At 51.2% G+C, this 15,282-nt stretch overlaps 6 protein-coding genes across 6 annotated transcripts; 3 read left to right on the forward strand and 3 right to left on the reverse strand.

The window, feature by feature from the left end:
* Positions 1 to 95: 95 nt before the first annotated feature.
* Positions 96 to 2,517, forward strand: N7458_001409 (WD40 repeat domain-containing protein; the record flags this gene model as incomplete). The annotated part of the gene is made up of 5 exons (XM_056904792.1): positions 96 to 456; positions 534 to 895; positions 984 to 1,355; positions 1,420 to 2,185; positions 2,264 to 2,517. 5 exons carry the CDS (start codon positions 96 to 98, stop codon positions 2,515 to 2,517), a joined length of 2,115 nt encoding a protein of 704 aa, XP_056768899.1.
* A 601-nt stretch (positions 2,518 to 3,118) lies between these two features.
* N7458_001410 (translocon subunit SSS1) lies at positions 3,119 to 3,548 on the reverse strand (the record flags this gene model as incomplete). The annotated part of the gene is made up of 4 exons (XM_056904793.1): positions 3,119 to 3,159; positions 3,244 to 3,271; positions 3,352 to 3,410; positions 3,464 to 3,548. The coding sequence occupies 4 exons, from the start codon at positions 3,546 to 3,548 to the stop codon at positions 3,119 to 3,121; spliced, it is 213 nt and encodes a 70-aa protein (XP_056768900.1).
* Positions 3,549 to 4,356: 808 nt separating this feature from the next.
* Positions 4,357 to 5,754, forward strand: N7458_001411 (uncharacterized protein; the record flags this gene model as incomplete). The annotated part of the gene is made up of 4 exons (XM_056904794.1): positions 4,357 to 4,447; positions 4,489 to 4,852; positions 4,931 to 5,562; positions 5,648 to 5,754. 4 exons carry the CDS (start codon positions 4,357 to 4,359, stop codon positions 5,752 to 5,754), a joined length of 1,194 nt encoding a protein of 397 aa, XP_056768901.1.
* A 1,188-nt stretch (positions 5,755 to 6,942) lies between these two features.
* Positions 6,943 to 7,677, reverse strand: N7458_001412 (SIMPL domain-containing protein; the record flags this gene model as incomplete). The annotated part of the gene is made up of 1 exon (XM_056904795.1): positions 6,943 to 7,677. One exon carries the CDS (start codon positions 7,675 to 7,677, stop codon positions 6,943 to 6,945), a length of 735 nt encoding a protein of 244 aa, XP_056768902.1.
* Positions 7,678 to 8,821: 1,144 nt separating this feature from the next.
* N7458_001413 (thioredoxin family protein) lies at positions 8,822 to 9,208 on the forward strand (the record flags this gene model as incomplete). Its single annotated transcript, XM_056904796.1, has 2 exons — positions 8,822 to 8,844; positions 8,911 to 9,208. 2 exons carry the CDS (start codon positions 8,822 to 8,824, stop codon positions 9,206 to 9,208), a joined length of 321 nt encoding a protein of 106 aa, XP_056768903.1.
* A 1,425-nt stretch (positions 9,209 to 10,633) lies between these two features.
* Positions 10,634 to 13,783, reverse strand: N7458_001414 (putative C2H2 zinc finger domain protein; the record flags this gene model as incomplete). The annotated part of the gene is made up of 4 exons (XM_056904797.1): positions 10,634 to 11,436; positions 11,521 to 12,857; positions 13,076 to 13,413; positions 13,547 to 13,783. The coding sequence occupies 4 exons, from the start codon at positions 13,781 to 13,783 to the stop codon at positions 10,634 to 10,636; spliced, it is 2,715 nt and encodes a 904-aa protein (XP_056768904.1).
* Between the last annotated feature and the right edge of the window lie 1,499 nt (positions 13,784 to 15,282).

Raw genomic sequence — 15,282 nt, forward strand, 5'->3', positions numbered from 1 at the left:
TCACTGGATCGGCGGAAGCAGCGGTGACTTTGGTATCACGCTATCGATAAGCCCCGACTCCTCATCTCACCTACAAACAACTCCCGCGCCTCATCATGGCCTCCCCAGGATTACCTTCCCAAGAGACAAGGGAACCCGCAGAGGACCAGTCTGTCTGGCATCCAGCGCAGGAGTGGCCCGACGAGGCCGATACTACGACTGAGCCTGATTACCAACCTAGCCTCTCAAGGTCCGAAGACGACGAATGGGAGGACGAGATGGATGACGACGACGAGGACATGGCTCTTGGTGGCTCTGAGGGTCATCAAAGTGATGGCAGTGAAACACCTACCCAAGACACGAATCCGCATCTCGACCTCGGCAGCATCCAAATCGAATTCGCAGACGATGGCGACGAGGATATCGATGTGGACGGAGATGATACCATCGTGATTGGTGAAAGCAATCATCCCAGACGTAAGTCCATGCAGATCTCTCCTTAGCTCTCGTTTCTGAAACCTCTTGTTCAATGAGTGCTCACCACTTGTTTACAGTCGCCACATCTCGGCTCTTCCAGTTACTAGCAACCACTGGTCTTCGAGAGATTCTCCGTGCCAATGGTTGGCCACCGGGCCCAGAGCCAGACGAAGACGAACTCGATGACTATGACGATGAGATCCTTTTCAACATGAGAACTAGAAGGGGAGGAAGATGCCGCCGACCGAACTTTGTGTGGCCCAAGGTCCCTAGCGAAGCGGGCACCAAGTTGATGGCTTCTGGTCACTTTGGAACCAACCCGTATTACGTCGATCGAATCAAGAAGCGCAAGCAGGCCTTTGCAACTAATCTCATGTGGCGGGAGCTCGGAGTCGACTCTCACGGAGTGCGGATGAGAGCTGATCAATCCATTTTCCAGGTAAGGACGGATAGCCGCACATGCCAACCCCGAAGACCCAACGTTATATGCAGTGTGGATACTAATTTTGGCATATTCTATGATGCAGAGCATGATTCCAGGATCTCAAGCAGACAAGATCATCCACTACGATTCCAGAAGTTATTCCGGTCAATTCTCCGATGACGGGAACTTCTTCTTCTGCTGCGAACAGGACTTCAAGGTTCGGATGTATGATACATCGAACCCGTACGAGTGGAAGTACTACAAGACGGTTGAGTATCCGTATGGTCAGTGGACTATTACAGATGCTTCGCTTAGCCCAGACAACCGATTCCTTGTCTACAGTTCGATCCGGAGCGCGGCTTACCTAGCGCCGACTGACCCGGAAGATGACTCGGACCCGAATGAGCTGGACTTCTCTCTTCTGCCGGGTCAGGCGCACCGACACAGTTGGGATTCATCTCGGTCACGGTTTGGCGTAAGTTTGGGCATCAATGCCTGTCCGTTCTAAAATTGACTGCAAGCTAACTCTGTGCTGACAGATCTGGTCACTTCGATTTTCTGGAGATGGGCGAGAGGTTGTCGCTGGTACATCAGAGGACTCCGTCATAGTCCTTGATCTCGAGACACGAACACCGGTTCTTAGTCTACGAGATCGTCACCAGCACCATGTGAATGCAGTCTGTTTCGGAGATACATCATCACCGCACATTCTGTACTCTGGATCTGATGACACCACTCTGCGTGTCTGGGACCGACGTTCAATGGCTGACGGACGTGAAGCGGGTGTGTTCATGGGCCATACCGAGGGATTGACATACATTGACAGCAAGGGTGATGGTCGCTATGTCCTGTCCAACAGCAAGGATCAAACGATGAAGCTTTGGGATTTGCGGAAGATGATGTCAGCTTCCAAAGCTGACGAAATTGATACCAGCGCCTACTCTACCGAGTTTGACTATCGTTTCGAAGATTATCCCGAAACTCATCGCGAGCCCCATCCCTGTGACCACTCTATTGTCACATTCCGTGGCCACAGCGTTCTTAAGACTCTCATCCGTTGCCATTTCTCCCCACCAGGCAGCACAAACTCACGCTATGTCTACACTGGTAGCGAGGATGGTCAGGTCTATGTTTACAATATGGATGCCACGTTGGCTGGTACAATTGATGTCAAATCGGCGACGATGAATTCCCGCCCCCGTGGGCCAGATACCCTGTCCAACGTGTGGGAGATGGGTGGAGACATGATGTGGAGGACCTGCGTTCGCGATGCAAGCTGGCATCCCAATGTTCCAATGGTAGCAGGTAAGCCAGACTGATAAGTCCTTCCAGTACACTGTACTTTTACTTGATCGCGTGAGCTAACACTCTCATCTTCTCAAGCAACCTCCTGGAATGGCTGGGGTCTGTCTAGTGGCACCTGCACTGTTCATTCATGGAACGATGGCGCCGATAATGATGAGGGTGATCCGCCAATTGGTCGAAGCTATGATCACAAATTGAGACCGCTGCCCGAATTCAACCACTACCACGACAATCCTCCACCCAGCCGCACGCATAGACGGACACGACGCCCACTTCGCAGCCAGCCTGTCCCTCGGATGGACGGAAATGACGAGGACGAGAGCGGATGGTGATCTGGGCCAGGGTTGGCTCCACCCGGGTCTGACTTGATATGCGAGAAAAGTGATTCTCTGGGATTGGTCTTCTGAGCGGGCATTTGATTCATAAAGGGCTCCCGCATGGGTTGTACTTAGTGACGACTTGACGAAGCTACAAATACGACCACGATTTGATTTAGTGAATTACCAGTAGATCATGGCATCACATATCTGACATGTGAAAAGATGAAGTTGGGTATGGAGGGTCGTTGATTGTTCAGAAATAGAAAAAAGTCCCCTATTGGTGGTACAATGTAAATGGTATGTGGTATCTCAAGGGTGGCGATGATGCACTCCCATCGCATCCCAAATTAAAAAAAAAGGTCGCCAATGATTGTAAACTCCGGACGACAGGGCAAAATAAACATAATCGAGCGTCTGGATGTGCTCCTCGACAGAGGGGTTTAATTCGCCACCTTTCCGTCCAACGCGCACGCGAGCATGAACATCTGCGCGATCCATCCAATCCGCTCGACAAATGCCCATCTCAGATGCACCGTGCGTTCCTCTTCCATCGCTCCGTTTCTCCTGAATTAAGTCGGTTCTCGGTTCGCCGAATTGTAAGGGTGCCTGTCATTTATGCGCCACCGACCAGGACCTGGTTGACGGGAATGTGGACTGGAAAAGAGAATTGAATGTCAGCGATATATCCAATACATTTGATGTCTCATCGTCGTAGCTATGTCTGCAGCGAGCACTCACTCAACTTGACGAAGTATCCAATGGCACCCTGGATGTCCATGTTAGCCAGAGTTCAACACAATGGTTCGTACCCCTCGAGGAGGACCCAGAACGATGGCAACAACATACCATAACCAAAAATCCCATGCCAACAGCTTGGCTGATCTTGATGAACTCGCGCTTGTCGGCTGAAAACAGTGTCAGCAATCTCTCCAGTCAGTCACGGGGGGATCGACAGTACGCTTGGTGCAGCGGCGAATGAAGAGGCTTCCCTCCCGGACAAAGTCCTTGGGGATATCAGCAAGCTCTTGGAAAGTGTCGGACATTGTGGATGGGTCTGGCGAAAGGCGAGTGAATTGGGAGAAGGAGAGTCTGGGGGAATTGGAACGGGGGAATTACCACTTAGCGGAAGCTGTTGGCGTGGCCTTTCTGGGGAGGCGGATCGGAACCGGAATAACTATATATCCGAGTGGAGCTTAGCAGCTCGTCGCGCCCTCGCTCTAACGCCCTCTCATCAATTATCTCGCATCTCGCGCTGCTCCAGTCAACCCGACGACATCGGGTCTTGTCTTATATTATAAACTGGGAGGGATTGACTGATTTCCTTTCTTTGGGGTTTTCAAGGCATAGTCCGGGGTCTCGTCGCCGCTATTTGCCGCTGCCTGTCTGTGGCCGGCGCGCGCTACTCTTTCTACCTGTATACGGAATCGTGATCTCAAGAGGGAATACACCTGTACGTGCCTCAGCCGCTGGTACTGCTCTTATTACTGCGAGGGGAAGAATTGTCCGCTTCGGATTGTACGTATCATTGAGTCTTTCTCCTGGTTGCTGTCACTTGAAAGTGCTATGCATTTATTATCCGGTTCTATTCCAGGTCAACTGGCCGCTTATGAGCATCAGCCCTGTTTTTCACATTACTCCTTCAATTCTCTTGTGGCTGAATGCTGGGAAAATCATTCTCCATGCTAATTGATCCTGTATCTACAGACATGTGCTCTTCTTGAATCCAAAAGCACTCAAACAGAGAGAGATTCAAAAAGACCTGTGTGTAATCCAACATCACATTAACCAAAGCGAACCATTGCCTCTCAAACCTGCGGTCCGTCGGCAAGAAGCAAGCATTCCAATTGTACAATGGCAACCGAAGACGATAATTTCGATATTGATATCTACGGGGATGGTGGAGGCTTCAATGCAACCGATCAGGGGGATTCGAAACAGGAAGGTGATGACATCGACCTAGATATTCCTGAGCCTGTAGCACAGGCAACGACAAACGACACGTCAACGCTCCAAACTTCTTCCTCTTCAAAATCTCAGACCGAACCTACCCATCTCACACATCCCCCTCTTCATCTACCCATCCTACCCACTCTACACACTCTACGAACGGTGACCAAAAAATGTCGCAAGATCAGCCCCCTACTCAAGATGCACCTCACGGTGTCAAGCGCAAGGAATACGAGGATCATCCCTCCGACCCTAATGCAACCACCGCGCTGGTCGTCTCAGACCTTTTCTGGTGGACCACCGACGACGACATCCGCGGCTGGGTGAACAAGGCCCAAGCTGAACTCGACCTCAAGGATGTGACTTTCAACGAGCACAAGGTGAATGGCAAGAGCAAAGGGTAAGTCTTATTATCTCTTAACAAGATGCGTCCTCTCAAAGTCAACAGCTAATCATGGGCGTTATCTTCACCTGACAGTCAAGCCTTTGTAGAGTTCACCACTACTCAGGCCGCAACGGCCACTAAGCACTACCTTGAGAGCACCACTGGCCGTAAGCAGACTGTCCAGTATGTCAGTGCGCACTTGAACCCGTTCAAGACCCACCCCAAGGACGGCCAGCAGCGCCGGGATGGCTCCCGCGGCTCGTCCTCCGGCTTCAGCTCCCCCGCCAGTCAGAACATGAACTTTGGCGGCGCCGGCGCCGGCACCGGCGGCAATATGAACATGGGCGGTTACCGTGGCGGCCGCGGTGGCTACAACAACAGCAACCGCGGAATGAACAACATGGGCGGTTACAACAACCGCAACAACTTCAACATGGGCGGCTTCCAGAATGGCGCTGGAGCCGCCGGCGGCAACATGATGGGCGGCTTCCAGGCCGGTCCTATGAACGGCATGCCGAACTACGGCTTCAACAACCGTGGCGGCATGATGAACAACATGCGCGGTGGCCCCAGTGGCATGCGTGGTGGCCGAGGCGGCAACATGGCCGGTGCCGGAATGATGATGTCCGGTATGAACCCGATGAACAGCGGCATGGGCATGAACCCCATGGCCGGCGGAATGAACTCCATGATGGGCAACATGGGTGGCAACATGGGAATGCAGGGTGAGTGATTCTATTTGAGTGATACTCTCGTTCTTCTGCTTCTTATGTTTAAAAGAACGGATTTACGCTAACTCGTAAATGCCAGGATTCCAAGGCCCTAACCCGGCATTCAACCAGAACTTCTTCGGGGCCAACCAGGGTGGCGACGGCACCTGGAATCCCCACGGCGCCAAGCGCAGCCGCCAGGAGTGAAGGACCGCGCCAAGGGCGTTTGTTTGAGTTATTTTGTTTTTCGTCTTTTCGCGGGTGCACGGTGCATGGTGCACAGGAACTGGTCACGGCGTCTACCAGTCTTTCCCCCTTCCCTTCCTTCATTTGATCCCTTCATTTTCTGAACTCTCCTCATCTGGTCCCTCAGTTTGACTCGACTAACCGTTGCTTCTGAACGGGGACCGAGGAGTGAAGAAAGAGAAGGGATCTAATTTCTTAGGGTATGTTTAGGCTCGAATGGGATTCGAGAATTCTCCTCTCTTTTCTCTGGTGTACTAGATGTAATTCCAAGGTGCTCATCCGCTTTTATGACATGTATTATATTCGACTTTGGAGTTTGGGGCTATTTGCTTGGGCGTTGTCATGTTACACACTGGGCATTTGGGCTTTAGGGTTTTTACTGGACTGTCGAGATTGTGTATTATATGCTCAATGGTGAACTGGGAGATCTTCCAACACTATCGACTATCGGAAACTATCTGTCGAATGCGAGTGCCTCTAGTGATGATGGAGATGCTCATGGCCCCCATGGGTTATTCTCATCCAGCGCTTTGTACACAACATCATCTTGGGATAGTCTTCAAAAGCCAAGTCCTGGAAACATAACGACCAATATTGAGACACAGCTCGATTCTTTGATGGCTCTCCCTCAAAGTCTGTCAGGCAAAGAGCGTCGCCATCAACTCAAGCAAAAACGTGGTGCATGCTTGCGTAATTTTGGAGTGAATCGCATAGATGGGTCACTTGGCGAAACTAGGACGCGGTTTGGAGATGTGGATTCTCGGTGATACTGGGAAGCTGGCAGGTTTGAAAGAGAGTAAGGACGGGACCCTATATCTCTGGAACGAAGAGGAATATCGAAGCTGTAAACGTCGTACCTGTGGATTGTCTGACCGAGTTGGTGCTTCATTCGTCCGTCGTCATTTTACTTTTTTACAGCAGGTTTACCGCAGCATGGCAAATTCAAAGGTGATACAATAAGAATGTGGTTTGATTTGATTTTGTAATACGTGGCGTTAACAAGCAAACTATATGGGCTTTAATCAGTCCGATCAAAATGTATTTCGTGATGCAATAGAACAGCACTCACTCCAAAGTTGGATGGCGCTAATGAACAGATCTCGTCTTATTTCTCAGGGACAGACTTGAACGTAACGGCCACCGAGCTCGTCACGTGAATATCCGGAGGACTAAGATCAAGTGTCTCGGACAGCTCTGGTGGATTAGGAGGAGCACCACTACCAAATCCACCACCAAATAGGCCTCCCCCTTCGCACTTCCAAACGCAACGGGAGCACCAGAGGGAGCACCAAAGGGAGCACCAAAAAGAGATCTTCCTGCTGGCGCATGCTGCGCGATAGTACTCTGCCCGCCGTCCATGATTTCCACCGGATAAACTTCCCTCCCAACCTCTCCAGCATAGTCATTGGCTTTATTGACAGCGTCTCGAATAGCCTCCTTGCGCATCTGCGAGCGCAGGGCTTTCTTGGTAGCGTCGCTCAAACTCCAGTCGATGGCGCTGATTTCGACATTAGAGTACGTCACAAGCTGGCCAATTACCTGGCTTAGCTTGGTGATATCGCGGAATACCACGCTCAAGGACATGGAGGCCTGATAAACCTTGGGCAAAGGCTTGTTATCTTTGTCGTAGGGTATATAGTTCCTTGTGCGGAGGAATGTAGAGGCGAATTTGGTTACCGCTGCGTCTGCGGTGGCAGTGCCGTCATTGGTTTTGGGAGAGAGTGTCTTGAAGAGCTCGCTGAGTTCGTTCGACCTCGAAATGACATTCTTGGATACGGTCTCGAGATCTGAACCCTCTGATTCCACCGTGAGTCGGAGAACACCTTGTTCAGCAAGACGGGTGATTCTCGACTCCCCGTTGACTTGGATTTTGAGCGGCTCCATGGTGTCGTGTAGATCGTCGAGGTTGATAGAATTGACTGCTTTCCTTGGCTTCGAGAACCCTTAAATAGTCGCTCGAAGGCGCCAGGCACCAAACACTTCCGGCAGGGCATCGCTCCGACGGTAACCTTGCCTAGGACTGAGTAAGGTTGGGTCCCATTGGCCAGTATGATGACTCATCAATCGTTGTTTGATGAACTAAGCTAAACCAGGATTAGCGCATCAAAGGCATTTTCTGGGAACCAAGTCAGAAACCAAGTCTCTTTTAAGCCCTTCAGAGTAAATTTTGGTACCAAAATAAGACTGCACAAGGACACGGAAGTATATGGACGAAGAAGCATATTATAAGAGCTCTATCAGGCTGTATGAAAGGAGAAGGCCTCGATTTAGCTATCGAAGGGAACCATTTTCGGGCTGTCTGTCTGTCTGTCTGTCCTAGAGATCATCAAAGCCGAAATCAAAAGTCGAGTTGCTGGGAGATGTACTCTACCAGTCTCATGTCGTGACTTTACACATGGTGATTCATCTCTATAGGGCCTTTGTAGCTTGTAACCTTAAGAAAAGGGTGTACTAAGCTAATCCAAATGCCTGTCAATTGCCTATATCCATGTGCATTGACGAACTTGATTGTTTAGTTCACTTGAAACTGCAGGATTGAACGAGAGACTGTTAGTCTTCTTTGTTTTTGATTGATGTTGCTGAACGAATGCTACACAGCATAAACGATGTCATTTTCACAAGTCACTCGATAGTCTCCATGCTCCTGTCAATCTGGAGCGTACGCAGTGCTTTGCCTCGCAGAATATCTCCAGAGAGTTACGCCAAGAGAGTTAAACATAATTCGAATAGATAAGTCAATTGGAGAACAATCTATTGAGCTTGCCTATATACATGGTAATTCTAATATCCAAGTATCTCCAAGTACACATTCTGGTCGGGCCGCACGGGCATCAGACCATCATCGCGGCTGCCCCACCACAATCACCCCCACTCATTTCGTCATCGAAGCCTTTCTCCAGATAACTAATCACCTTATTATCTCCAACCACGAGCCCCTTCCTTCTTTCTCCTTTCACAATCTCCCAACCACCAACTCTAACAACCCTTCTCTCCTCCAAACAAACTCCAACCAAGACCACCCACCAAAATGCCCGTCGAAGCCATCACCAGGTAACCTACTCACCCCCGCACCCCTCCCCAGCAAATCCACTCCTTACTCACACTCACACCATCCAGCCAACAAGAATTCCTCGACAAGATCCTCAACGCCGATGAGCCCGTCGTCCTCGACGCCTGGGCCGAATGGTGCGGCCCCTGCAAAGCGATCGCCCCCAAAGTCGAACAGTTCAGCACCCAATACCCACAAGCCAAGTTCTACAAAGTCGACGTAGACAAGGTGCCCGACGTTGCACAGGAGCTTGGCATTCGTGCCATGCCGACGATTCTGTTCTTCAATAAGGGGGAGAAGATTACGGAGGTTGTTGGGGCGAATCCGCATGCGATTGAGGAGGGGATTAAGGCTCTTGTTGCTTGAAGGGGGGGTGGGTTACTAGGAATGGGGATGGCATGTGTGATGCGGCTTGGTACGGTCAGTCGAGCGATAGTATCTTGATGAGCGGTGAATCATGAATTGAATGGATGATATTATCTTTTCTTATTTTTTTTATTCTGTCTGAGTCTAGATTTTCGTAATGTAATCCGTTGATCGACAATTAGCGGTGGCCCAGCTATGAGCCTACACCAACCCACGGTCAACGGGCGCCCATGCAGCTTGTTACACTTGATCCAGACTCTAAGCCCCAGCGAGACCCCCTCACAAGCTGCGCCCAAACTTAATATGGCGCTTCGTCACAAGAGAGGGTTACAGTCCTTGCTCTTTGACCCTTACGCTCACCTAAAGTTCGAGGCGGTGTCGAAAGATGGGTCGGTGGCTGAGGCTCGGCCCGGGTGGAGAGCTTGGATGCACTAAGAATCGGGGGATTTCTGTACGTGCTGTACTCTTTATACTGTACGTACGTGATAGCTCTAGTGGATCGCCCTTTGCACTGCCTCGATTCTAACCATTATCATTGTGTACATGACTCGCGCACCCAGAAGCCTTGCTGCGGAATGTATACACAGAGTTGCGCCGGGTTTACCCGGTCCCATGCGCTACACCGACTCTTTGGACGGAGGCTGTGCAGAGAGAGACGGATTGAGGCTCTATGGTTCTAAGGTCTGAGATTCCAATGGCGATCATTACTTTCTGGCGTGAAAATTTGGGATAATAGCTTTAATATTTTTTTAAAAAATTATCAACGCTATCTATCCGATCTTTTGCTCCAATGCCATCATAACCATGAGGCCGTAGCAACGTAGCGCGTAATGAATAAAGCCATAACTTCATAAACAGTGCAGCCTCCCTGTGATAAGTAACAGACAAAATCGAAGAATTGGGCAGAGAAGGGAAAGAAAGCGATAACAGGAAGAAAAGAACCTGCAAAGCCCACCAGGTCTACTAGATCTTGGTGATATACATACTGAAACATGCATGTACAGAATGTACAGAATGTACAGATCCCCCGAGGTAGTCAAAAACGTATAAGAGATAGATAAGGATGTAGTGTCTAGGTAAGACACCTGCCCACGGGTGGAGCGGGGACATGACTGGTGAGCCGCATCGAGAAGGTATTTTTTTGGGGGGCCCGAGTTTCGCCAGATGAAAAAGGGTAAAGGACGCGCAAGAAGACACAAGACGAAGTGAATCAGAAAGCCGCCCAAGATGACACTGAACAATACTTCATATCAGGGAAATCTGAAATGAGAGATTGCAGGGTAAATAGAAGGAGTGGAGAAGGAGTAGATCCAAAGAGAAAAGATAAAACACAGACAAGAAAAAGGAAGAGAGAGAAAAAAAAAAAAAAAAAATCACCAGGGAGTTGCGGGGTATCATAGTAACAATAACCAGCAAGTAATCCCCTCAAGATCGAGGAGACGGTTTTTTGCGCAAGCAAGGGTTGGGCTCGTAGTCTCTCGCGCGCGCCAGCGAGAACAAGACCCAGAGCAAGTATTTCATGAGGTACTCGAACACACGATCGGGGTCCAAGGTCGATCGCTCGGAGCAAAGAGTATCAGTCGACACTCCAGTCCACTCCGATAGCTTTTTGAGGGAGCCCTCCAGATCAAGATCAAACCGGAACTCCAACTCGTTCTCTTCTTCTTCGTAGAGCTCCACGTCCTGAATCGGCTCATCCTCACGGCAGGATGTCTCCTCTTCCCAGTCCCATTGGGAGGGCGAGCTGGGCCGTGATGAGGAAAACACGGTAAGGTCCGAGTAGGAGGAACTCCGCGAGCATGCAGGAGAAGAGAAGGTAGAGTTCGCGATGGATTCAACATCCGAGTCATCGGCCGAATCATCCAGGTCCACAATCTTGCCCTCCTCCTGGGTAGTAGTCTCGGAGGCCTCGAGAGTAGATTCCACGGCATCCTTGAGAGCAGCGTGAGCCTCCCTCTTGCCAGTCGCGGACTTTGCGGCGGAAGTCCTGAGTCTTAACATCTTGACGACGACTTGGATGCGGGTCCGGAGAGGATGGCCAGCATTCCTCTGTGCTGGCATCATCTTGAAGTTCATCTCGACTTTTCTTCCGGGGGCAATATCCACGCGACCGCGTCCAAAGTACGTTGTTTGGGATCTGCTGCGACAGGAGCATTGGCATCCGGAAGATGGCTTGATTGGACTCAGGAAAGGTGGGCCAAATGCCCGTCGAGTGACTAGTTCCATGCCTGTAACAATTAGCCAGTCTGTAATGAGATATCACAACGAAGTGATTGTTTCAGGGGTGAATGGGAAAGGAATAATATGCTTACCACCGGAAGGTATCGTTGCCACGCCAGTGAGGGGTCTCCGAAGACGTGGCAACGGGATTCTGAAGGGGAGGGCGACGACGACAGGATCGGCCTTCTGAGCATTCTTGATTTGCGATCGCGCCTTGAGGTCCAAGACAGAGGTCTCCATCTCAGACTCGGGTATGCCGCGCACAAGAACGTCAGTTACGGCACGAGCATGATAGGAGCGGTTACCCGGGCGGAAATTCGTGCGCGGCTCATAGTCTTCTTGCTGCCCATAATGCATATCACCCCGAGCATCCACGTTACCAGAAGGGCCCATAGGTATGCTTCCAGTGAGATCCGGGTAAGCTTGGGCATTGAGAATAGCCGGGTCGATATAACGGATAGTCTGTCTGGTCGGAGAGGTTTGAAAGAACGAGCCAACCATACGGGGATTATCCGCTTGTCCTGTGGCAGTATTTGGTGAGCGGCGGCAACGATGGCATCCCTCGTTGGATGGTGGATCGTTCTGGCACTGTTGACAGTCACTTCGACGAATCCGGCAATGCCCGCACAACCTTCGGCGAGAATCGTGCGCCGGCCGTTCTGGCCGGGGCCCAGAGGGCCTTCCTGACCGACTGACCCGTCCACCTACAGTGCGACGTGAAGTATTACGCACCGAGACGGGAGAAGTCGAGGGACGCAGAGTGATCTGGCGAGGCTGCGGCGGCATGGTGTTCAGTGTTGTAGCGACAGTGTCAAGCATGGATTGTGTACGTGCTAAAGATGCCACTGGATGATGGCTCGTCTCCGCGGCATGCGCCCCAGGGAACGACTGCCAGGGTGGATGTCCCATAGCATTGCCAAACACATTAGGCCCATGTCTATGCGATGATGGGCGTTCGCCACCACGATCATCCATGTACGACCCAACGCCGTTGCAACCAGCTTGACGAGATTCATCTCCAGGATCATCGTCAGGCTCATCGTCGGAATCATTACCATAATCATCTCCAGGGTCATCACCAAAGTCATGGCCAAAGTCATCACCGGGATAATCGCCAGGATCATCGCCAGGGTCGTTGCCAGGGTCGTTGCCACCTGTTCCTGAGCACGCGCCCAACGACTTGGGGTCGACGCATCGGTGTTTGGTATAGCAAGCCCACATTTGGCGCCAGCTTCCGATTGGTTTCTCACAGCCTGGGCATTTTTCAGGGTGAGGATAGGTTGTCTTCAACGGCTTGTTCTCGCCAGACTTCTTATTGTCTTCCCGATGCACGTTGTTCCAGTGCGTCTTTACTTTATCCTCTCTGAGGCTTTCGTAATCGCAGGGCTGGGACGGGCAGAAGTATTGCACTTCAAGGAAATGCCAAGTTCTGTTATGACGTTCGAAGGAGCTTTTGTAATTGTTCTTAAAGCCACAGTGCTCGCAATCCCAGTAGACCTTGCTGGGGTCGAAAGTCTTTTGGAAGTCGAGGGCGGCTGGGGCTGGGGCTGGGGTTGGGGCTGGGGGTCATTCCTGGCTCGACCGGAGAGACTTTGGAGGCATTGTTCAATGGAACGATGTTCCTCGCGGTCTGGATGCCTAGCGTACACTCCGCTCACCACCTGGCGTAGTAGTTCGAGATCCGTCTTCAGATCTGGGGGTGTGGGAGGTGCTGTCGACTGGGAGATTGCATTCCCGGGATTCTGGGTAGGCTGTTGCAAGTCCTCCGAGAGGATGTGCGTCGGTATCCCTGCAGGGACGGCGTGGTGCGCCAAGTCGGTTGGGATGTAAGAACAATCGATTTGGGGCCGAGGACCACCTCCTGGGTGGGAGTGGGAGGGAACTTGGGAGCCGGTAGAATGTCCCTCCGTTGAGGGCAAGCTTGGAGGCGAGTTGCCGGAGATGCCTGTATACAAGCTGGGAGGGTGGGAAGCCTCCGGGGTATTCTATCGCAGCGCCGCCATTAGCCATGATCCCTCACAGAGTTTTGGTTACCCTAGAAGTAAACTCTTGGCAGCACGGCCAATGAACCCATGCAAGCAGCAAATGGGCAGCGGCGAGGATGAAGTCGCTACTTACGGTGTGGGTCCCTAAGTATGGGACGGCAGCTGGGGCTGGGACCGACAGTCTTCCATGTCCTTGGCCATGTCCAACCACCGGCTGAGTCTTGTCTGTCGAGATCGAACTGATCGACGCGGAGAGCATATCATAGCTCTGGCTAGCATGGTGTGCTTGGTGATACTGGAGCTGTTCCTCTAGAGGCGGCTCCGGTCCAATCCAGAAGCTTGACGCGCCCCCATCAGAGTGGGAATGCATGATGAAAGAAGAATCAAAGGAAGGTGGTCAAGTCCGATCGGATCGGAATGACCGCCAAAGAGACAGGAAGGGAGGGGGAAGAGGAGAAGGAGCAGCGAGAAGCAAAACACGCAGGCAACGAGGCCGACTTTATACCCAAAGAGGTGGTTGCAGGAGAGGAATAGTAATAGATTTGGGAGAGGGAAAGGCCCAACGGAACCCGGGTTGAGAAGACAGAGGCCGAGGGTGCAAAAGGGTAATAAGAATAATATGAATATGAATAATACAAGCCGTTTAGGTAAGAGAGCAGACTGAGAAACTAACTTTTGGCACAACAACGTCCCAAAGAGGAGGGGGAACTGGGATTTGCGGAGGAGGAGGAGATGGGAGGTGATCGCAGAAAAGGTAGAAGAGCAAAGGGAAATCAAGAGCTTGGAACACACAATCGGGTGCCTGAAGAATAGACGCCCGCAGGACTATGGCATTCTCATGTTCTTATTCTTTGATGGGAGGCAAAATAAGGAAATAAAAGAAACAACAGAGGGAGGGCGTTGGCGGTGTTTTAGCTGGTTTAGCTGTCCTCGCCGGGATTCGCTGGACTCGTTGACTCGCTGAACAGCCTGAACAGCCTCACGGGAGATATTTCAGAAAATGGCCTGGCCCAATCGGGAGTGAGAAGAAACGGCCAAGAGGGATCCACGCAGGAAAGCAACGAGAGTGGTCGAGTCGAAGCCCCAGCTGGGGAGCTAGGGAGATGCAGTGAATAATAGGAACCCCGCGAATGGTAACTAAACCTGGCCGGGGGTTAAAAAAGGGTTGTCGAATGATTGCACGACCAGATCCGAAAAGCAGGCGAATGGGTCACAATACGAACGACCGACTGATTGGACCGTCCCCTAACTCTGTGTAGGTCATCACTCTCTCTCTCTCTCCCTCAGGCCTCCAAACTGGGCCGCAGTTTGGCGGAGGGGGCTTAGCCAGCGAGTCGAAACAGGAACAGTTCCTAATGCAGTAAACTCCAGACTAGTATACTACACACTAGTATACTACACACTAGTATACTACACACTAGTATACTACACACTAGTATACTACACACTAGTATACTACACACTAGTATACTACACACTAGTATACTACACACTAGTATACTACACACTAGTATACTACACACTAGTATACTACACACTAGTATACTACAGTATGTGCCAACTACTATCGTCCCTGTCGGACTGCAAATGATACAGCCGATTTTCACGGCGCCTGCGCCTCGTCCCCTCGTTGTCGCTACCTGATGGAGAGCCGCAATTATCACTCTCAGAGGATCGACGCCCAAAGGGGAGTCGTCGGAGCAGCCCAAAGATCCGAGGAATGTTACGGACTGTCTGGATCGTTTCCATTTCTCCCCTTGACTCCTCCTTACTCCCAGTTCTCTCGTCACCACTCACGTTTCCCACGCGTCCAAAATCTCGATCGGCACTGGACCCTTTCATCGACTCCCGGGGGGGGAGTGTATACGC

This window comes from Penicillium daleae, assembly GCF_028827525.1.
Source record: "Penicillium daleae strain IBT 16125 chromosome Unknown utg000002l_segment0_segment0, whole genome shotgun sequence".
NCBI classification, from domain to species: Eukaryota; Fungi; Ascomycota; class Eurotiomycetes; order Eurotiales; family Aspergillaceae; genus Penicillium; species Penicillium daleae.